Here is a 22,815-nt window from a genome sequence, read left to right as displayed (position 1 = left end):
GCTCCAAACACATAGCAATGATAGGTCAAATATAAAAAGAGAAAACCACAAAGACAAAGCCGGGCTTCCTTATCCAAAGCTGGATAAATATCTTCATGGGCCAAAACTGCCAAGTAGTAAGTGAAAAGAAAGCCTCGGGCCTCCTGGATTCTATATTCCAAGCAGGTGGTGGCACCCAAGGGTTCGGCTATAAGTGAGACCAGGTGGTTTCCGTGTGGGACGAGCAGCCGGAGCCACATTCACCTGTTGGAAGCCAGAGACTGGGGTGGAAATTAACCCACTTTTGAAAAGAAGCTAAGATAGATATTACCATTCTTCTGCCAAAGGCTGTCCTTCCATTCAAAACTCTCTGATGAATTCCGAAACCCAGTGCTAAGAAAGATCGCTGACAAAATCAGCTATTGATGTATATGTTCCAAAACTTTAAAATACGTATGTTTTGGATAATCAAAGAGATCACTGACAATAGAACATCCTTTGAGAATGGGAAATTGTGAAACTGAAAAATTTGAGCAGAAATGAAATAAACAGTTTAATATGACAACTAACTGAGAGTCTTAAAAATGAAAAATATGATCATTGAAAGCACAGCGCATAGAATTAAACAGTAGATTGGACACAGATGACAAGAGAACGAGTGATGGAAAGTTGACCCAAAACACAGCACAAAGAGACAGACTTTTTGCTAACCTGAAAGCAGTTAGGAGCCATGGATGATAGACTGAGAAATTCCAGCATGTATTTAAGGAGGATTTCCGAAGAACAGAAGGGAGAGAATGGTGGAAAAACTAAGGGACTGAAGGAAGTCCCAAGTTTTCACATTGAAAGCGTGCTGCAGCTGCCAAGCAGGATAAAGAAAGGTGAATCCATACTTCAGTACATTATGCCGTTACCTATGAGTATAAAGAGAAAACCTTAAATAGGCTACCAAAGAGGGGAGAGGGAAAAAAAACCCACAAATATACTGGAACAGAGTCCTAACAGCTATCAACAATAGGTACCGGAAAACAGGGGAGAGAGATTTCTGCGGAGGAAAAACAACAACAACAAAAAAACAAACTCTCTAGAATAGTGTCTCCTTTACTGACTCTGTGAGCGTTTTCACCAGTGGAGACAGCATGAGCTTTCCGGGTTAAGTGCTGGAATCCCATTAGGTAATATTATGACAGAGGTAAAAGCAGCTTTTAGAAGCCTAAAGCTTCACAGTATGGAAGAAGAAAAGGCACAGAGAATTGCAGTGAAGAATGTAAGGAGTGATGTTTTGCATTTTTACTTCCATTTCTTGCCTCTTAAGCAGCAAGTTTATTTTAAATTTCAACACAGAACCCGTCTTGTGCAATCTTCATATTCTCCCCATGTATTTCCAGCGTACAGTGCAGGCATTGATGAACCTTTAGAGTTTTACTAACTGCAGTTTGTTTGAAGACTTTTGCTGACAGTCATGCCAGTTTTAACGTATGAGTGTGTTTCCACTCATCTGAAAAGGCAAACACAATTACTAAACCTTTTATCAGTACAAATCAAACCAACTGAAACGGTCCTCAAGGTGGGAGGCCTGAGCTGCCATCTTTCTTGTAAACACTCTTGTACTCTTTGGGTCTGACGCAGGGCAGCTCCATGAATATCAGTGAACATAGTGGAAAGTTTAGGGCATACTCATCATTCTTTCTTGTTTTTAGAGTCCCTTCCATTTGTGAGTCAAGCCATAGTTATGCAAACAAGATAAGAGAGTAAATCCTTTGGGGCTGCCAAGCAACCATGACTAAAGATAGGGTTAAAAAAAAAATTACCCTGCCAGTGTAGGCTCTGGATCTGGAGCCTAATTCTAAAGAAGAACAAATTCTAAAAGAATTGGCAGAGATGACTGGTTAACTGATACAAAGATAAGAATAAAGCTGGAATGAGAAATGACCCATTGTGACTATGTTATTAGCCAGAGTAATAGAAATTAATAATAACTATAGCAAAAGAACCATTCAAAATGTTAGCTCCTCTAGAAATGAGGGCACTACATAGTCAGGATTTACACAGAAACATAAGTCAGTATATTTATAAGTGCTGACAGGCATTTGAAAACAAATATTCACAACGAGGGTGGTCACTGCCACAACTTCCCAGGATTATGTAGGAACTCGGTGGTCCCTTTAAACGATTGAAGAAAGAACTGTAGTACACTTGAGAGAGGTTATGTTTTCCTTGAAATCTCTCAGGATACACAGTTGATCAGTTTTATACAGTATACTCATTTTTTTATTGAGAAATAGGCAGCTTCTGCAGCAATACTACTTTTATATCAAAGACTGCTGTCCTGTTCCCTACTCCCTGACAGACAAGTCAGTGGGCTTTCACAGAAAAGAAAAGGCTAATCAACAGAAAAAAATTAATGTTAAAATTGATATATTATTTTTTTCAGAAATTATTAGGCAAACTGGAGGTGATATACAAGCACTCTTACTTGAAGTAAACATTCTCAACTAGCTCAGATAAGGCAGGTAGAAGCCCACGTCACCAAAGGCCCAAGAGGAAATCTTAGATTCATGTGCTAGATTGCTGTTGGTCTGTCTTCCAGGGAATAGTGGTTTCCTTTTAAAGAGATTTGCCTTTTATAATCTTACCCTTCTAGTTTCCTTGCAGTGCATAGCTAAGCTTTGTAATTCCATTGGTTTGCATTAAGAAGCAATAAAAATAGACCTAAGAAGCTTTAAACTTATGTGGAAAAGAGAACACAAGAGAAATTTAACAACTGGAATATAGAGCACGTGCATAATAATTTGCATCCACGGAGGATGTATATAAGTAAAAACTGAAAAAAAGTTGAAGTATTAGGGTGGAAGGAGACATACCAGGCAAATACCAACAAAAAGAAAGCTACATAAATACAAATAAAATTTAAGGCAAAATACGTTAAGTAGGATGAAGGAATGCATATAAAAGGAATGAGCCACCAAGAAGATACCATACATTTACCTGCACTTAATAATATACCCTCAAAATATATCAGGAAAAACTTCAAACAATATGAGAAATTGGCCGGTCCACAGTTATAGTGGGATATTTTAAGTGCCTTCATCAAAAACTGATGGGTTGAGCAAACTAAAGATTCGTAGGTATTTGGAAGATTTTAGCAATAATGAACTTGAGTGCCTGATAGTTCAGGCAGACCAAAATTAACAGGTATATGATAGGTTTGCATAATAAAAAATAATCCTGATGTATATATGGAAACTTGTACACAACAATTAGAGATAATGTTTTGAGTACACATGGAATGTTCACAAAATTTGTGTACTGGGTCATAAAGGGAGTCTCAGCGTATTTCAGAGATTTCTTATTGTGCAGAATACACACATTCTCTGGCCACAAGGCAATTAAATTAGAACTATGAAAAGGATAGTTTTAAAAGATGTGAATGTATGGAAACATGAAAAGCATTCTCCAGGAACTAAAGAGGAAATCACAATGGAAATTCTAAATTTGTTATAAATATGTTATTACACAGCAGATTGGAAGTATTTTATGTCATGTGTGTGGGTCACAAAGTGAGAGGTAAAAATATTACTTGAAATGCACTAATGAAAAGTTTAAGAAAGAATGAGAATTTAGTAAGCTCAAAAAGATACAGAATAAGCCTTGAGAGAAGTAGACAATAACACAAATTAATGAAATATATAAGAAGCTATAGAACATAGCAAAACCAAAAGCTTGAAGAGAAAAATATTATAAAAAGAATTTTTGTAACAGTTTTCATAGAACAAGGCTGACCGAGGAAAAAATAAATACCAATAAACATTGTTAGCAATAAAAATAGGAGTAATTGGAAGTCAAGAGACAATAAAATGTGTAAGAGATTATATTCTGAACTGCTGTATTTATAGATCTAATGAAATAGTAATTTTGTAGAATAATTAATTGCCAAATGGATTCACAAAGAAATTAAAACCCAGAATAAACATACAACAAGGAAATAGTAACCAAAGTGACACCTTTCAAATTACATCAGGCCTCTATTTTTTAAGGTAGATATTATCAGTACCTCAAGGAATAAAGGAAAGGCAACCTAGGTTCTTATATAAGATTAATGTAACTTTTAAATGAAATCACAGTAAGGACAAAATGAGAAAAATATGTATATATCAATTTCACTTATGAATAGGGATGAAAAATGTATTGTAAAAACTAATAAATCAACTAGTTATTTTTTAAAAATAAAGACTAAATAATAACTAGTACTTTTTATAAAAACAAATCAGAAGGGAATTCAAAAGAATTCTCAGTAATTTCAAGAACAAGACACGGGTGTCTACCAACCATATTTCTGTTCAGTGCTGTAATGGAGGACCTAGTCATTTCAGTAAGAGAAGACAGAAAAGAAACGAGAGTTGTATGCCTCCGAGAGAAAAGACTGCACTGTCTGTATTTGAAGGCAATAGAATTGTCTACAAAGAAAATCCGAGAGAACCAACAGACTGTTTCAGTTGAGGAAGATTAAGCAAAGTTACAAAAGGAAAACATCAGTAGTGTTCCTGTTAACAAGATGTTGTTTAAAACAGCAGTGAAGACTAATACCTGGGAGAGATCTTCATGGAGAAAATGATAAAAATGAAGAGGTCTGATGACATTTATAGATAGGAAGACCCAGTGCTACTTCTCTCCAAATATGTCCATAAATCCAGTGTGTTTTGAATCAAATCCAAACAGGCTCTTTAAAGGAACTTGAATAGTTGATCTTAAAGTTTTTATGGAAAAGCAAACGCCAGGAGTAACTAGGAAAATTTAGAAGAAGGTGGGGATGGTTGTCCTGTCAGATGTTAAGCCCTATAAAGGTCTAATAATTAAAACACAGAGTAAGTATCAGTACAGGTACGAAGAAGAAAAAAGAACTAGAACTAGACAGCGTGAAAAGACAAGCCACGAACTAGAAGGTATTCACCACATCCAGAACCAAGAACGATTACTCTCCTGAATATTCCTTTGACAGAAACACAGCCACATGGAAAACTGGAAAGATGGTATGCACAAGTAACTTACAGATATAGGAACCTGCATAGCTAATGAGCTTAGAAAGGATGCTAAACATCTGTAGTAGGTAAAGAGACTTAAATGATGAGATAATCACGTCACACTACAAACTGGCAAAATTTAAATATCCTAACAAAAAATATATTGACAGAATTGTGGGGAACAGAGAGCTAGCACACACACCACTGCTGCTGCTGCTGCTAAGGCGCTTCAGTCGTGTCTGACTCTGTGCGACCCCATGGACGGCAGCCCACCGGGCTCCCCCGTCCCTGAGATTCTCCAGGCAAGAACACTGGAGTGGGTTGCCGTTTCCTTCTCTACTAGTTGAGTATAAATTGAAAACAGCCACTTTGCAGAGCAATTTTATAATAAAGAGCAAAGTAAAACTTCTTTTCTAAGAAGTGGGCCCTAGAGAATCACACAAAAGACTCATTGGTTGTAACCTGTGTGTTTGTGAGTGAAAATTCGGGAATAACCAAATGTTGGTAAGTAGGAGACTGGTGGGTGGTAAACTATGGTAAATCTTTATCCCATTGAGTTCCATAAAGCACCGAAAATGGATGACTTAGAACAGGGGTCAGCACATCCCTCACTGCATGTTTCTATAAGTGAGTATTTATAGAATACTCCCAGCTACACTTATTTCTTAACGTGTTGTCTGGGCTGCTTCAGCCCAGCGACAACAGAGAGGAGTTGTGGTGAAGACAGTACAACCACAAAGCCCAAGATAATTTACAGACTGACCCGTAACAGAAATTTGCCAACCCCTGAACTAGAGCTCCAAACATTAAGCTGTACATGTCAAAAATAATGTATGAAACATAGCTTTTTGCAGAGTAATGCATGTATAGTTTCAAACTATAGTATAGTTTGAAAACATGCAAAATACCGTGATATATTATTTACTGATGCCTCGTATATATAATAGTATATGCGTTAGAATCATCAACACCAAATACATGGCAGTGCTTGCCATAGTGAAAGGAGCGCCTAGAGGGGCGTCAGCAGTTTCGATGATACTGTTTCTTTAACAAATGTGGAACAAGCAAGAATGTTAGGATTTGATATGTAATTGGATCGTGAGGTGTGAATGTTGTATTACTTAACTGAGCCTTTTTGAACTTTAAGAAATACTCCATAATTTGAAAATTAGGTATTTTGATCTCATGTATTAATAATGACAAATTAGTAAGGAATTTGATCAAAGAGAATGCTCTTAATATTTTGTTTTATAGCAAAGATTTTTTTAAGTATTTTGTATTAAAGTAACAGAAATGGAAGATTTCATATTTCAGTTTAATTTTATAAGGGGTATTGTTTTGCTTTTTAATTTTTTTATTATCAAAATTTTCAAATGTGCAGAGAGAGATATTTTTTATGTGTACAGTTTATTGACAGAAAGGCACATAAGGACAGCTAAGAGTGGCCTGAGCCTTTTTAGGTTTAGGATAATAATCAGGAAGGCTGAGGCCTGAGCCTAAGAGGTGCAGTAAAAACGAAGGACAATAAACGGCCCTTTATTCCCAAAACAGACAACAACAAAAATATTTGACCCATTGCATTGTGTAAATGTGTAACTTTTAAAATAACTGAAGAAAAGTAGAACTAGAAAATGTATATTGTGGCAAAAAGAATACAATTGAGTGTTTCAGTTTTACCTCTTACTAACTGCTATGTGGGTCATTGCAGGGGTCATTTTAACTTGTTGAGGCCTTGTTTTCTTAAGGATAGTGTGAAGCATTAGTTTAAATGATCAAACTAGTCTTTCCCATCTGATTCAATGTCTTGTTGACTCCTGTTTTCAATCTTTTTTTTTAATTAAAAAAAAAATTATCATCCAACATAAAAAGTAAATGTGGAAAAGATGATTTTTTTAAAGCTCAAGGTAGATGAAAAGTTCCTAAACAGTGCCTGTTTCTTCAAGCCAGGAGTTCCAGACTGAACGCCTCAGGGCCTTGCCCCAGTCTGTCCCTCCTGTTTCTTTCTTCTCGTATATATGTGCTCCAACTTTAGGTTTGCTCCTGTGGTTCATGGTTGCTGCTTTTTCCAGGAAGTCTTCCTGGGATAGTTTAGGCAAATAGGTGAATGGTGGAGCCTCTCCGTAAATTAGCCAACACTGGAGAAAAGTAGGCTTTGTTGGGGAAACTGGTGTGTTTTATTTTGGATGGAAAAATCTGATCGATTGTCAGTGGGACATTCAGATGAGATGTGAAGTAGCTTCTTGAGGACACAGATCTGGAGCTGAGCGAGATGAAAGTATAGATATGGTATATAGTTTGGTTAACAGCTTATATGTGGTAATTTAAAAAAAGAGTGTAGACTAGAAGAAAAATGCATCAAACCAAATCCTAAAGAAAATCAGCACTTGAGGGAGAAGGAGGAAAGGAGAGGAGAGGAAGAAGATTGAGAACTGGAGGAAAACTAGAAAGATGTGACTTCTTGGAAGCAGAGCGTATCAGGCAGGATGAGGACTATGAAGAGTGTTCACTGGATATAACAAGTAAGTCATTGGTGATCTTAATGAAAACATTTCCCGTGGGTTGGTGACGCAGTGCCCCACGGGTTGTGGCAGGCTGAGGACTGGATGGGAGCATTGAATGTAGCCAGTTCTTTCAAGAAGCTTTGCTCTTCAGGGAGGAGGTGAGGCTGTGGGATCTTTTTGAGAGAAGTTATTAAATGCTCAGTGGGAAAGAAGAAAGGGTTGAAGGCAAGCACCAGGGTAGTTACTGATGGGACTTCCAGACAGAAGGATCAGCTTCAGTGGTGATGTTGTGGCAGAGGAACGAGGCGAACGAGGGTGTGGGTGCAGTGGAAACATCCAGTTTAGTGAGTTTTTCCTCCTCGTTGAAGGTAGAGGTGGTTACCCACTGAGAGTAAGAGGGCTGGGTAGCAAGTAGTATTCTAAGTGCAGGGGTTGAAATAGTCGCTGTGGAAAAGCCTTGGAGGGTGAAGATGCTGATTAGAGATCAGGGAGACTTCTAAACTGGAGACAGTAGCATAGCGGTGGTTCCGTCTGCATGGCTGTGAGATTTGTATTTTCTTTGAAGCAGCTCTACCTGCAGCCTTGATGGGGAGCCTCAGTGTTAGGATAGAGAAGGTGACCGACAGTTGGTTTGATCCAAGTTGCCCTTTTGCCTGGTAGATGTGATAGAAGTATGGGACGAAGGTATGAAAGAAGTTGGCAAGAAGGTGATTGAAGAGCTAGACCATGTGGTCTAGGGCAGGGGTCCCTTGACTACAGCTCACAGGCCACATCTGGCCCACTTCCTGCTTGTTAACATTTTACATGTTTATATTAAGTACCTGCAAAGTATCCATTACATACCTCTTGACTCAGATAACCTATTTAGTCTCTGGCACTGTAAGGAAACGTTTCCTGACCCTTTGTGTAGACTGAAATAGGGTCAGAGTGAAAACAGGGATGAGACTTAGAGATATGCAGAAAGTAAGGATTCAAGGAACGTAAGTTCTCAGTAAAGTCCAAATATTAAGTACATTGGGCAGTTGAGTGGCAGACCAGGAGGGATAGGAGCTCGTGAGTAAAGATTTCAGAGCTGGGGTGTCTGTGAGTGACGGCCAGGCCCAGCTGGGGCCATGGTAGTGGGGGACCAAGTAGAAGGGGCGGTGGCGGTCAGTGGAGTTGAGGTCAGGGAACTGAGAGCCCAGGTGGAGATACAGAGCCATCCAGCACCGGAGGAAGGGAAGTCTGGGAGCATGCCATTCAGCTTCCTGGTTAGGGATGGTTAATATGATAACAGAAAAGACATGGGGCTTGCTTAAACAAGAGCCGGCCCTGGAGAAGTGGCTGGTGAGTCATATGGCTAGTGACTGTTGGCCGCTGCATGACCAGGTCTCCCAGGATGGCTGTTCTCTTGCTCTGTCTGTCCCCTGCCGGGAGTGCCTGCTTCATCTGCTCACATGACCTTCTGCACACCTGCCCCAGGCCCCAGCTAGTGACTTTTCTCATCTTTAGGTCAGAATGAGAGAGGGTGCCGGGAGAGAGTGTAGCCCAGCTGCTGGGTTAGTAAATGCAAGCATCGCCCAAGGAACTTGGGACCTGGAGCTGGTGACAGGTTCCAGGGGCTGTCAGGAGTCTCACTGGTTATTCCTGTAGAAACCTCCCATTGTTGCTTTAGGTCTTGGGGGCAGGACAGCATGCGCAGGTGTGTAGGAGGTCCGTCGTGAACAGGGTGACGGTGAGGCAGACACTGCGGCGGAGGACGGACAGAGAGCAGCAGCTTGCCCTCAGCCTCCAGGGACTGATCAGAAGCTGCCTTTATCACTGAGGTCATCCTACAGGGCGACCACTAGGTGGCAGTGTTGTTGAAGAGTGTCCTCAAATGACCTTCAAGTCCTTTCTCATTGAGATCCTGTGATAATACAGGTGTGATGATTTTCTCTAAAATACAGCAGTCCGTTCTATTCACGGGAGATTCTTCACTTCTGAATCTTCTCATTTTCTTGTTATTGAGCACCCACCCTGCTGCAGGCACTTTTAGGGCTACAAAGAGCTGCATCTCTTGGCAGTGTTTATCCACGGTGACCCTCCTTTGGCCACTGTTTCTTTATATGTCATTCTTTCTTGCCTTTACATTTTTACATGTCTCCTTTTGTTCTGACCTCAGGACCACAGATAGAACATTGTTAACGACCGACGTAAATCTCATGGCATAACTGGTTAAGAATCCTAAATGAAGCCTTTGCTATCCTCCCCTGGGCCTTGCGCGGTAATGGCTCACGTACGTGAGTTCTCTGCGTGTTTCTTGAGTTGAAATCTTCCATTTCTGTAGGCGCCACCTGTACCTTTAGGCAGAGTATGAATTTAATATGCTGTTCTGTGTTGTGCTTGTTTTTTGAGTAGTTGATGGATTTACAGCTGAGTGACAGTAACTTCCGTCGACACATCCTGTTGCAGTATCTCATTTTATTTCAGTATCTCAAGGGGCAGGTCAAATTCAAAAGGTGAGTTAACATAGGTAGTAAATGCCTTATAAACGGCAGCAAAGAGAAAGATTGCTTGTTGATGTATTTGATTTTTTTTAAATATACTGGGCTCATTTTATTTGTAAGGCTCACATCCCTGAAAACTAGATAATCAAGGGTTTTTGTAAAATACAAGACACTAAGGAAATCGTTTGAGAGAAAAGGCTGTCAGTGTCTTTCCTGGTGAGCACCAGGCAGCCCAGAGTTCTCAGTTGTCGTAGGTGGAGCTATTCCTCACCTCGCTCACAACTTCTCCCAGCTTCATTTGCTAACTCAGCCAATAATGGTTTTCCTCCAGACGTGGGACTGTCTAGGACATTACAACTGAAAAAAATTAAATCTCTGAAGCACAGAGCCGTTCTGGTTTCTTGGACTCTTCAGAAAGCCTGCTCAGGACCCGTGCTGTGGGTTTCGTACCTCCTCCTCTGGTGCAGCCCATCCTTCTTGTCCCACACATCCCTGAGGCAGAGCTCCCCATAACTGCATGGAAGTGTGTAGGGCAGTGTTGTGTCAGTTGTGTAAAGAACGTGGCTTTCTTCCTGCTGGTTTGGAATCCCACTTTCCTCACACACTAGCCGCACTTCAGCTTTCAGACTTGTAATTTTAAGGTAACACATAGGGAGCACTCAAAGAAAGGTGTTCTTATCCTTGTCTGTTGTGGAGGGTGTGGTATGGCATAGTAGAAACGAGGGGCAGACCTGGGTTTGAATTTAAGCTTCAGACCTAAGCTTTGAGCCCCTGTAGTATGTTTAACATAGGCACATTTCCTTGTTTTGAAATTTAATAAATAATGTATGTGAAGTTCTTAGATCCTGGTATTATCATTGGATGGCTATAAACTACAGAGAACCTAGTACACAGTGAGAGCTGAACTAATGGCAGCTGCTAACAATTTGGGTCTGTCTTCAGCCTTCTCTAGGGTTCGGGGGTTTCATTTATTACATTTAGCATGCGTTTGAAAGGAACACAGTATGAGTTATTTGACTGTAACTTGGAGAGGAGTATGTTAATATTTCCTCTGAGACTTTTATGCCATATTGAACTTATTCTAGAAAACAGTCATTGCTCTGTTCATAGTTAATCAGATTGATTCATTGAATGTTTTATTCACCATTATATATTTTAATGGCTTCAATTCCAACCATCTTATCTAAAGAATAAAATACAAGAACTTCCTCTTACAGTTTCATTGTCATTGTTCTCATTTTGGTAATTTTTGACACTTTACAGTACAGTTCACTTCTCTGTTACATGCTTTGTGTTTCAGACAGTAGATAAACCTTAAAGTTGAATAAACATTCTTGTAACTCAAGCATGCTTTTATTGCTTTGTTTCCTAGTTCAAACTATGTTTTAACTGATGAGCAATCACTCTGGATTGAAGATACTACAAAATCAGTTTATCAAGTAAGTTCATCACGCAACAAACCCATGATTGAACAAAATGAAAATTTAGAATTTTCTTTGTTTCAGCCCCAAATAGGAAAATAAGGATAAAGTTAAGCTCAGGTACAAGACCACAAACACTTCTTGGTTCTCTGCCTACAACCACTCCTATGATGCAGAAAGTTGTTGAAAGCTTAGTATATTCTTTCTAATCACAGCTACTATCTGAAAACCCCCCTGATGGAGAAAGATTTTCAAAGATGGTAGAGGTATGTGTTTTATATTTACATAGTTTTTTTAGCACCCAGTAAACTCTCAAAAGGCTTCATTATGAAAATGTAATTTATTTTCCCCAGCATATATTAAACACTGAAGAAAACTGGAACTCATGGAAAAATGAAGGCTGCCCAAGTTTTGTGAAAGAAAGGTAAATGTATACTCAGCTCAAGCAGTATGAGAAAGGCATTTCAGAATATAGCTTGACACGATCAGTTTACATGACATCCGGATCTGTGTCAGTGTGTTCATGTAACAGTATAAACTGTACTCTATAAAAATACAACTGCTTTGATTTACTTCTGTTATTATCAAAAGGGAAAATGCTTGCTTGTGTACCCACATCTTGTCGTTTGTCCCCTCATGATGAGTGTGATAATATGAAGCGTCCATGTACTTTAGGAAGAAAACAGTAACTAAATTTTCTTGTACGTTTAACATTGTTCCATCTCTGCCATCCATCTGAAGTCCCAGTGTGTTTTCACAGAACGTCAGACAGCAAGCCCACAAGAGCAGTACGGAAAAGAGCAGCGCCGGAGGACTTCCTGGGAAAAGGGCCCAGCAAAAAAATTCTGATGGGCAAGTAGGTAAACCTGGCTCCATAGCGGGGGTGTCATCACAGAAGCTTTTACATTGTGAAAATATTGCTCTAAGAACTCTCCAGGTTTTGTGTTTTTCCAAGTTTCTTGTGTTTGGTATGTACATATATGACCAAAGCAAACTACACCTGATGAGCCTGTAGGGTTCATACGAGACAGAACTTCCGTTTTGTCTCCGGCTTCCAAGGTCCATGGCTATAGGTTCTGCCTTATTTTCCACGTCAGACAGTCCACTTGCTGTCAGATCGATGCATCTTGTTTCTGGCTGTTGCAGGGTACTGTAGTCCTTTCATTTCTTCTACCTTCCAGTTAACTATTCTTTTCTTTATACTGCATTCGATTATTTTAGAAAGAAGTTAATGGTCATTATTACTTAATAAAATATATGCTCATATAGAAAATTTGCTAAATACCAAAATGTAATGATCAAAACTCATAACCGCCCCAAAACTCACTATTTACTCCAACTATTTTTATAGCTTTAACATATAAGAGAATGGTGTCCATAAACAACATATTTATTTTTGTGTGTTTTGTAGTGATGAGTTAACAAGGCTTTGGAATCTCTGTCCTGACAACATGGAAGCCTGTAAATCAGAGACAAGGCAAGTTTAAAATGTTTCATATGAAGTGTTGCTTTTCTCAAATGTTAACTAGCATAGAACTTTTTGTCAGCTATAAGCAGAGCTCAAAAGAAATTTTAAAATTTATTGTGGTTGACTTCGGCTCAGCATAATATAGCTCTCCATAGAACACCTAGAGGTGCTGATAAAATAATTGTAGAAATCACAAGAAAGAAGAATTCACAAAAGGGAGAATGAAAAATTGGAGTAAGAACTACAGGTTGGTGACTTGTAGCTGGGGAGCAGTGCAGGTTGAGTCCCGCTTTGGGAACCAAAGAACGTGGGTTTTATAGCAACAGAGGACAGAAAGTAAGGCTTCAAGCCTGTAGACTGGTCACTGAGTGCCCCTGGGTAAAGCTGAGGCCCTCAACACACTCTGTAAAAAAAAGGGCCATGTGGAAGGAAGAGGGACTCGCTCACTGGCACAGGAAGCAAGGAGCTTATCCACTCCCACCTGAGATGTGGGCAAAAAGAAAAAAAGGTATTCCCTGAGGAATTATAACCATATCTGCTGTTATGTGGCCTCAGAGTTTAAACTTATACTACCCGCAGCAGTGTGAAGGAACAACCTAAGCTAAGAGGGGGAACTAAAAACTCCCAGGTGGACGGCAGAAAGCTTTTTCTAGGGAGAGGGGGAAATCACATCTTCTACCTAATTCACTCGGATTCTACAGATAAGTCTAAAGATAAGCGCACCATCCAAACCTAAAACCATGACTAAGAATCAACAGGTAGAATAAGCAACTAAAAGGAACATTACAGTCTCAAAAAGGACCAGGCAATTTGAAAAAAACAAGTAACTCTTCTAGCAACAAGAAATTATAGCCATTTTGTACAACACAGAGAATATAGCTAATGTTTTGTAATAACTGTAAATGGAAAATAACCTTTAAAAATTGGATAAAGATTTGATGTCTTTTTTAAAAAAGAAAACACAGTCAGTTGTCATTTCAGTATGACAAAATTTAAGTCTCTTTGGAGAGACCCATCTTTTAGCCTGCTTGCGTGTATCAAATTTTACTTCTAAAGACAAAGTGAAGAAAGATGCAGTTAAAAGTCAATCATGCCACCACGGTAACAATCTAAACTAAACTCAGTGTGAAACCATATTGTCTGGTTTTCATTTCAGTTTGGTTCTGGTTTTAAAAAAAATTACCCATGGATGTGGATGTGAAAACCTCCTGCTTGCTGGTCAAATTTAACTGCTCTCAAGCCCCGGGCTGCCCTCTGCGGCAGCGCTGCCGTACGTGGCAGCACACAGCCCTGTGTGTTCCCCTCCAGGCTAGACTGTATATAACCGGGGGCCGGGGGCACTACACTGCCCTCCACTGTCCCCTTGAGAAGTTTAGTTTTGCATCACCTCCTTAAAAATCTGAGTTCCTAAGTAATCCAGTTGTAAATCAGTGTGGTTAATACTAGAATCTTTATTGCCTCCATTTTATGAGTATTAAGCACATACATGATCTTCACTGGTTATTTTAACACCCAGGGAATACATGCCAACTTTGGAGGAATTCTTCGAAGAAGCCATTGAACAGGCAGACCCTGAAAACATGGTCGAAAGTGAATACAAGTAAGTAATGTTTCTCATGAGCTGATTTCCTCTATCTTAAGCACTGCATATATACCAGAACACTAAGGGAGACCACTGATACTAAGTAGTACTTTTCGCTTAGGTGAGGTTATCTTCCAGCTTCACGTTACTCCATGTCCTGATTTCAACGACCATTCGCATTTTGACAAACAAGCAACTTAGAATGCTTTCTGTCAGAAATGAAAAGATCTCCTTAGAACCCGTCTGTCACCTCTTTTCCCTGTTCCCCTTCAGTTCACGGTATGTCCAACAGCCACTGATAATGAGCTACTCTAAGACCTCGTGGGGGCATCCAGATCACTTGCAGAAACTTTTAAATGGAACAGATCTGTGCTCTGGGTTCTCTGTGGCTCACCGATTTCTGGAACAGGATCTCTAGTCTTTCTTGCCATACTGTGCACCACCTGTTACTGCCACAGTGGAGCATCTGGCAGATTCTGTTCTTGGTGTCGGTGTTTACGGTCTAGGCTACTGGCTGTGTCCTTTTCAGTTTTGGAGTCATTTTTTACCCACCAAGGTTGATATTGAGCAAATGAAAGTTTGAACATTATATAAATTTTTTTAAAAAGCAGATAGTACATTACAGGGTGAAATCTGTTGGGTTTATAAAACATTCTGAAGCTCACAGCTGCAGGCAGCACTGCCAGTGAGGATAGAAACTCAGTGAGCAGTGAGCCTCTGACTATCTTTCTAAGTGGTGAGGCAGATGGCATCTGTCCTGCACACACAGCATCTGGCCAGTCCTGGACGCCTACTAATTGACCTTTAAATGTCTGTAAACTTTTAAAATGCGTTTGCTGCATATGAACCTGCCCCTTTGGACTCTGCTGGTTTCTATTTGTAAGTGAACTGCATGCTGAGAGGTTCTTTAGGGCTATAGTCAGTGTGAGAAGAATGGTGCCTTCAGCTACTGATCTGAGCATAGGGTTTCTTCTGGTGAACTAAGTACATTAACTAGAAGAGAATATTAAAATTATAAATAACTATATAAACCACAAGATTGATGTCTCTTTTTATAGGGCTGTGAACAACTCAAATTATGGTTGGAGAGCCCTAAGACTATTAGCACGGAGAAGCCCTCACTTCTTCCAGCCAACCAACCAGCAGTTTAAAAGTTTGCCAGAATATCTTGAAAACATGGTAATAAAGCTAGCCAAGGAATTACCAGTAAGTAGGAGTGATGAGTGTTTTATCCTTCAGTTGGTGTTCTCTTCTTTTGTAAAACTACTGTTGCTGTTTGAGCTAAGAGCTGAATTTCACTTTAATCATGTGGAAAAAATATGATCCACAAACCCCGTTGTTTTAGAATGAGGAAATAATGCCTTTGAGTGTATACATTTATAAGAAGTATCAATACATAAATTGATAAAGTAACTTCACATGCTGTATAAAGTTATTATACTTTGGTTACTCTTCCTGTTGGTCAGTGCATTCTGTTTTATCACAGGCAGGGCCCATGGGGTGGGGGTAGGCAACTTGGTCTATCTTCCTACTCTGTTCTCTTTTCTAATACAATATGGCAATAACTATACTGTATGCAAACAACCAAATAGTTACTCAGAGCATGTTGTTAAGCACATGGTTGGTCCCCGGTCTGCCCTAGATTGTTGTTACCATGTATGTGCTGGGCACATGCAAGTCATCGCACCAGGCTTCCTACTGGCTCCCTTCTTCCCAGGCTGGGGTGAAGGGGGTCCTTCCAACCTCTGGTTGTCCCCGTCCTTCCTTCTCCAGGTTAACACTGTCCCACTGTGATCCTTACCTGACGTTCATGTTTAACATTTAACTGCAATCTCCTATCTAAGATCAAACTACCCGCACTTCTCTGATTTTAGAAGCTGGTACTCTAAGACATTCCTTTTACTCATTGTAGCCTCCTTCTGAAGAAATAAAAACAGGTGAGGATGAAGATGAGGAAGATAATGATGCTTTACTGAAGGAAAATGAAAGTAAGAATTGAATTTTCTTGGCTATTTTACAAAATTGGAAAAGATTGGGGTTCTTTGTTGAGAGGTACGTTATTTGATCTACTTCTCAACTTCTACTGTTTATCTCAGCTCTGTTTCTTATAGTGAGGAATCTAAAGCATTGCTTGATAACAACTTTTCCAATAGTGCATTTTATACAATAATATAAAGTGTTGGGAAGGAGAGCACTTACATTTGAATGCACCTCATACTTCTTAATTCTCGGGGTTCAGATTGGGGGCCGCTGGTTTCAGGGGAAACCTTCATGATTATAACACAGCCAACAGCTTAGTTTTACATCCCTAATGATCATAAGAATTCAACCAGGGGAAATATAAAAAGGAACTGTTTTACTTTTAAAATCAAGCTTACTAAAGTCTCAGTGGCCCTGTGTCCCATTATGGGCTTTGACTCATACACATCCTCGCATTTTGTTCGTAATTACTTCCCCTGTGTTTTCTAGGTCCTGATGTTCGGCGAGACAAACCTGTAACAGGGGACCAAATAGAGGTATTTGCCAACAAACTGGGTGAACAGTGGAAGGTCCTGGCTCCTTACTTGGAAATGAAAGACTCAGAAATTAGACAGATCGAGTGTGACAGCGAAGACATGAAGATGAGAGCCAAACAGCTGCTCGTGGCCTGGCAGGACCAAGAGGGAGTGCACGCAACGCCCGAGAACCTGATCAACGCGCTCAACAAGTCTGGGCTAAGTGACCTTGCAGAAAGTCTAACTAATGACAGTGAGACAAACAGTTAGCTTCGTCCTTTTATTATTATTAAAACTGTGATAAGGTTTTGTTACCAAGCAGCATTTGATAAGAGGTCCACTGGTTTTGGTAAACAATAAACATTTTTATAACAGTTGTACAGTTGGCTGGTGCTCCACGAACAACAGAATGTTTGTTGGCTCCTGATGACTGACCTCAGGGTTTAGGGGGAGAAGTTGGGGAAACGGCCAGAATATTTTTGTTAATTATATATGTGTAAGTCAGTTAGCAATGTTCAGGGGCATGGTGTTCCCTGCATGCCATGAAGTTACAGAATTTAACTTGCTGAGAATCCCGCAATACTACTTTCTGAATCTGCATGACTGCTCTAGTCTCATATATGCTTTAAAGCAGAGGATCAGCGAACAGTGATCCATTTGCCACCTCTTTCTATAAGTAAAGTGTTTACGGCACAGCCACACTGATCCTTACTTAAGTCCTCCCTACCTATGGGCTCCTTTCATGCTACAAAGGTACCTACAAAGCTTAAAAAGTATGAAAATATCTGGCCCACTACAGAAAAATGTGCCAACCCCCAAGCTTAAAAGAAATGGGGTGAAGTATAAAACCTAATTCTTTTAGCCTTACAGGACTTAGGTCTCAAGTCACTTAAAACAGGGCTACATACCTCAGGGATTGCTGTGAAGTTCCAACGAGATGTGTGTGAAAGCGCCTTGCACACAGCTCAGCACTGTGGAGTGACGGCTGGCCCAGACCGTCTACTTCTCCCATTCCCACATAAGCTTACCCTTCAGGGCTCTAAGGTCGTCACTGTTTTAAATGCTGAGGACGGTCTGAGCGCCTGTCACACTGTAAATGATCCTGGTGGGGCTTTCCCTTGCTGGCCAGTCCAGCAGTGCTCCAGCACAGCTCTGGTATCAAAAGGGCTTCGGGGCGGGGGCTGGGGAGTGCACAGCCTGTAAGGCACACTCAGGAATCACGACGTGTTTTTTCCTTATTCTCCTTTTCAAAGATCTTATACACGAGGCTGAATTCTAAAATAGTCTTTAACAGTTTAAAAGACACCAGTAGAAGTCCAATTTCTTACACTTCAAGAAATCTTTGGAATAATGCTTTTTTGGATCAAATAAAATGAAGTCAAGTTTTTCATAATGACAGTTAAGAGATTACAATTTAAAATGCTAATCCCACGAAGGCTCCTATAACTTTGTTCTAATCCAACCTGACCTAGTAGCTACAGCATCCTCCAAATCATAAAATCTGAATCCTAATTGCTAAATTTTTGTCCTCAGAGTTGTTCAGAACAAAATAAGACAGTGAATAAAAAAGTTCTCAATTCACAAGCATCATACCAATAGATAAAAGAACCACTACAGTTCTCATGAGCTCGTCCTCCCTTTCCCGTTCTGCACTCTCTCCAAGGCAAGAGGAGGACTGACTGCCAGTATTAAAGCTTAGCTGAAGAAGCTATTTACAGGTAAGTTTCCCTGAAATGCTTATTTTACCCTCTAAGTATTCTTAGATTACATTGTTCAAACTTGAGAGGAAAATGGCCACTTTTTTGTTACTGCTGTGCTCTGTAGAGCCTTTTAAAACAGCATAAGCAAAGATAGAGATTTCATGATAATCCCTACAACTTTATTATAAATATCTAATGCAGAAAATAAGACAGTTAGCTGAATCCTATCCTTTCACTCACAATAAAACAAAAATGAACTGATTAGAGGGTATTAAAATCTACCATATACCGCAGAATCTCATATTCTTGATATTTCTACTAAAAATCACTGGTATTAAATTTTGAGATAGACATGAAGTTGGGAGTTGACAGAGTAGAAACAAACACCCAACTGAGCCAAAGAACAGATCTGATAAACATGGTTGCATTCATCATCCAAAGAACTTGTTACTTTCACAACTTTGTGTTTCTTTTTAAACAGGCTAGCAGGTGAAGAAGATACTATTTTCAAATAGATGCTTGAGAGCATAATTAACCATCTGCAGAAACTATAATAGTATTAAACATATCTGAACTTCAGCCAAGCTCCAAGAGACAAAAGACTTGAGGTCAAAAGCTGTTAGTCCCTCTTTTTTCTTTTTTTATTAAATATCCTCATTTTCTAAAAATAAGCAACTGGAGCTTGTCAACATTTTAAGGTTCATTACTACAAAACCATAGCAAAGTTCAATGTACAAACCATAGTACAGCAGAGACACAGTGACAAATGTATAATCAAATGTACTATTATTTGATCACAATTTATTTTAAAGTCATGAAAAGCCAGCAACAGTCAGGCTGGACAAATACTTGATTGTACCCATGTTTCCATGGGGGTGGGGACGCAGCACTGAGTTACACAATGAGATCAAACTTACTTCTTTTCCACCTTCCTGGCAACATTTGTGTTAGATAAGGCAAAGGATGGGCAGCTACTGGATCACTGGTGGTTTGAACCATGCAAGAACAACAAATAATAGAGTAATAGGTTGTGCAATAAACATCTGATTGCTGAATCTTGGGCTGAAAAAGACAGAAAAATTATCACAGAAGGTAATAATGGTTGAAAGGCATTTCAACTCATAATTTTTAAAAGTTAATCCAAGCAATAAGCTTTTTAAAAAGTTCTTCCTGCCACCTTTACACAGGGCAGCACAGTCCAAAGGCAATTTTCTCTTTTCTGTAATTTCTTAGGTTGATAACACAGAGTGGTCTGCTTCTGCCCTCTCTTGTTCCACGTGAGGGGAAACACACAAAACCACCTAAACATCTTCCAAAGCTCTGGGTTATAGATATGATCAACAAATAACATTTATTTCACACCTAAGCATAAATAGCTAAAATGAAGATTACTGTTCACTTTCCTCTTCCATTATCTCCACTCTGCGAGGCCCGTAGAGTAGAACGTAAGCTATGTGCCAGTCTCCACCACCAGAAAGCCGTAAGATATCCTCTGGTGTCACGATGCTGACCTTATCATCGTCAAACTTGATCCATTCATCTAAAGTGTGAGACAGAAACACAAAATTTATCTCATAGATGACTTTTTCAGAGTTCCATTGCAAAAAAGGTACTGAGGAGTTTTAGGCACAGTAGTATTCCATCTGCCATACCAACAGTTCTCAAAGTGTGGTCCAGGGACTACGCACATTCAAGATCTTTTTGGGGTTTCCATGAAGATTACAATTATTTTCATAACACTTCTAAAGCATCTGCCTCCCCACCCCCACCATTCTCTGAAGAGTGCTTTGGAATTCTCCAGAGGTTACACAGTGTGTGATAAAGCAGCAGAAGACAGAAGCAGAAACAGGAGAATCCAGCTGCCTCCTGTTCAGCCCAACAAACTCACAAAAATGTAAATCAATGCCATTAAATATTTTACTGTTTTGGAAAAGATTGTTATTTTTAAAATGTTAGTTGGACTTCCCTGGTGGTCCAGTGGTTAAGAATCTGCCTGCCAATGCAGGGGGCATGGGTTTGATCCCAGTTAGGGGAGATTCCACGTGCCGTGGGGCAGCCATGCCCATGTGCTCTACAGCCTGTCTGAAGCCACAGTAATGAGAAGCCCTGAGAAGCCCGCCTGAACAGCAACAAAGACCCAGCGTGGTGAAAAAGAATATATTTCTTAAACAACTAATCTGTAACAAATTATGTTAATATGTAATGACTTCATTAATGGCAGTCTCAAATTAATTTCTCAGTTTTCTATTTTAGTAAATATATTAAAGATACAATTCTTATAAACAAAAGTTCTTCGGAACCCTCAATAATTAAAGAATGTAAAAGAGGTTCTGAGATCAAAAAATTTTCAGGATAAATGTGCTAAAAAATTTAAACTTGTCAAAACAGTATGCAACAATTGGAAAAAAAACAGAATCTTTACCTGGTTTCCTTTTCACCCATGATACATAATGGCCTGAAGAGCTAGACCTTCCCTGATGCGTTAGCACTGCTTGTAAATCATAGTATCCGCAATTATTGGAGCCAATGTCTAAAGAAAGACATAAATCCAGTAATACTAGAGATGAACAGATACGTGCTTTCTCAAGTTAAGTAACAGGAAGAACAACTTAAGTTTAGCCTACAGAATACTACCTTATTATTAAAATCCAGTTAAGAGACTACGGTGCACTTAGTGCTTCATGAAAGATAAGTATGCTATCATTTACAGAACGTATATTCACTGAAAAGTGATTTTTTACTGTCTCATACTAAGGTAAATTATACTTTAAGAAACACAACTTTTTTTAAGCTTGGTATCTGAAAGAAACAGATTATGTGGCAAGACAGTAAATTTTTAAAAAAAACCTACACACAGTAAAACTCAATTGAAATGAAGATTTCACTTACCATCAGCAAAAGAAAAGGGTTCATACTTAACTTCTTTCTGGGGACTACTGTTTTTGTCACCCTGAGGGAAAAAAACTTTTTTTTAATTTTCATGGTACTGGAATTAAAATTTATATTCTTTTGAGTATATATCTCCACAAACATTTATTATCTATAATACAAATCACCAAGGCAAAACAAAGGAAAAATACAATCTCCCTTACACAGTGCTAAAATGATATAACTACAATTAACAATATTTTGGCCACCTGATCTGAAGAGCTGACCCATTAGAAAAGACATTGATGCTGGGAAAGATTGAAGGCAGAAGGAGAAGAGGATGACAGAGGATGAGACCGTTGGACAGCGTCATGAACTCAATGGATGGGTCTGAGCAAGCTCTGGGAGATGGTGACGGACAGGGAACCCTGGCACGCTGCAGTCCATGGGGTCACAGAGAGTCGGACACGACAGCAACAACAACAGTTAGCATCAAACTGTAAACCCCAAAGTCCTACTTTTGAAAAATATACAACCTCATAGAGCAGCAGATCCTGATTACAGGACCGAGTTCAAACCACTAAACCGAGAGCACATCAGTGAAGAGAGTCCAGATAAACACTGTTCTAGGGTAGGAAAAAAAGTCAATTCTGCCGCTTTGCCCACACTATCAAACCATGTAGGTGAGGATAACAGCTGCCTCACAAAAACAGAAGTAGAATTACAGCAACTTATATTAAATCTATTAAGCCATGGCCACCTGCCACTTCAGTCCAAATGAACTATTTAATTCAGCAAGTATTTACCTAAATTAAAAAGGTTCACAACTTTAGACAAGAATCTTTGGTGGGAACTCCCTTGCCTCAACCCATTCCAGTGTGTAATACAAATGCACACAACTCATTTAGGCATATGGACACAAAGTTCCTTAAAATCTATAATGATAATGAAGACAATGCCAGAAGTTTGAGTGACAGCTGAAGTGACAAGAAGCCAAAGCATCTTAAAAAGGCAAAATTAGGTCAACCACTCCTTTATATAGTTACTGAATACCTAGAGCAACTACAAAAAAAGCTACACAAGGAAATACATTAGAAAAACATTATATGTAAACCAAATTAGAATTCTAAAAAATGTTCACATAACTGACAAGTACGGAAAAAAGAGAAAAGCAGAACAGAAGGCAAAATATAGGAAACTACCTTCAAAAATAATATGGGCAAATTTAAAGTAAACGAATGGAAAAAGATGTATCATGCAAATACTAACAAAAGTAGAAATGGAAAAATTAACATCAAACAAAGCAGACTTG

General features: G+C 39.4%; 2 protein-coding genes across 4 annotated transcripts in view; one reads left to right on the top strand and one right to left on the bottom strand.

Annotated features, from left to right (window-relative positions):
* The window catches only part of THOC1 (THO complex subunit 1), a 36,421-nt gene extending 19,155 nt beyond the window's left edge, over window positions 1-17,266 (top strand). Inside the window, exons 12-21 of the mRNA XM_052660303.1 lie at window positions 9,881-9,981; window positions 11,342-11,408; window positions 11,606-11,656; window positions 11,744-11,814; window positions 12,151-12,246; window positions 12,802-12,867; window positions 14,375-14,458; window positions 15,499-15,646; window positions 16,353-16,428; window positions 16,910-17,266. Coding sequence (XP_052516263.1) covers window positions 9,881-9,981; window positions 11,342-11,408; window positions 11,606-11,656; window positions 11,744-11,814; window positions 12,151-12,246; window positions 12,802-12,867; window positions 14,375-14,458; window positions 15,499-15,646; window positions 16,353-16,428; window positions 16,910-17,205 — 1,056 coding nt within the window. The 3' untranslated portion in view covers window positions 17,206-17,266. The remainder of the gene's footprint in view (window positions 1-9,880; window positions 9,982-11,341; window positions 11,409-11,605; window positions 11,657-11,743; window positions 11,815-12,150; window positions 12,247-12,801; window positions 12,868-14,374; window positions 14,459-15,498; window positions 15,647-16,352; window positions 16,429-16,909) is intronic.
* USP14 (ubiquitin specific peptidase 14) overlaps window positions 1-22,815 on the bottom strand; it is a 72,622-nt gene that overhangs the window by 18,875 nt on the left and 30,932 nt on the right. The window contains exons 14-17 of one of the 3 annotated variants that reach the window (XR_008201390.1): window positions 21,525-21,585; window positions 21,058-21,165; window positions 17,844-20,175; window positions 837-893 (exon numbers count right to left, since the gene is read on the bottom strand). Coding sequence is in view for 1 of the 3 variants with exons in the window: in XM_052660304.1 (XP_052516264.1) it covers window positions 20,024-20,175; window positions 21,058-21,165; window positions 21,525-21,585 (321 nt within the window). In the remaining 2 variants the exon portion in view is untranslated. Of the gene's footprint in view, window positions 1-836; window positions 894-17,207; window positions 20,176-21,057; window positions 21,166-21,524; window positions 21,586-22,815 lie in introns of those variants that run through there. The other 2 variants (XR_008201389.1, XM_052660304.1) reach the window with 2 other exon arrangements.

This window comes from Budorcas taxicolor, chromosome 22, assembly GCF_023091745.1.
Source record: "Budorcas taxicolor isolate Tak-1 chromosome 22, Takin1.1, whole genome shotgun sequence".
NCBI lineage: Eukaryota > Metazoa > Chordata > Mammalia > Artiodactyla > Bovidae > Budorcas > Budorcas taxicolor.
The sequence above is the reverse complement of the archived record's forward strand: the minus strand, read 5'-3'. Positions and strand labels throughout refer to the sequence as shown.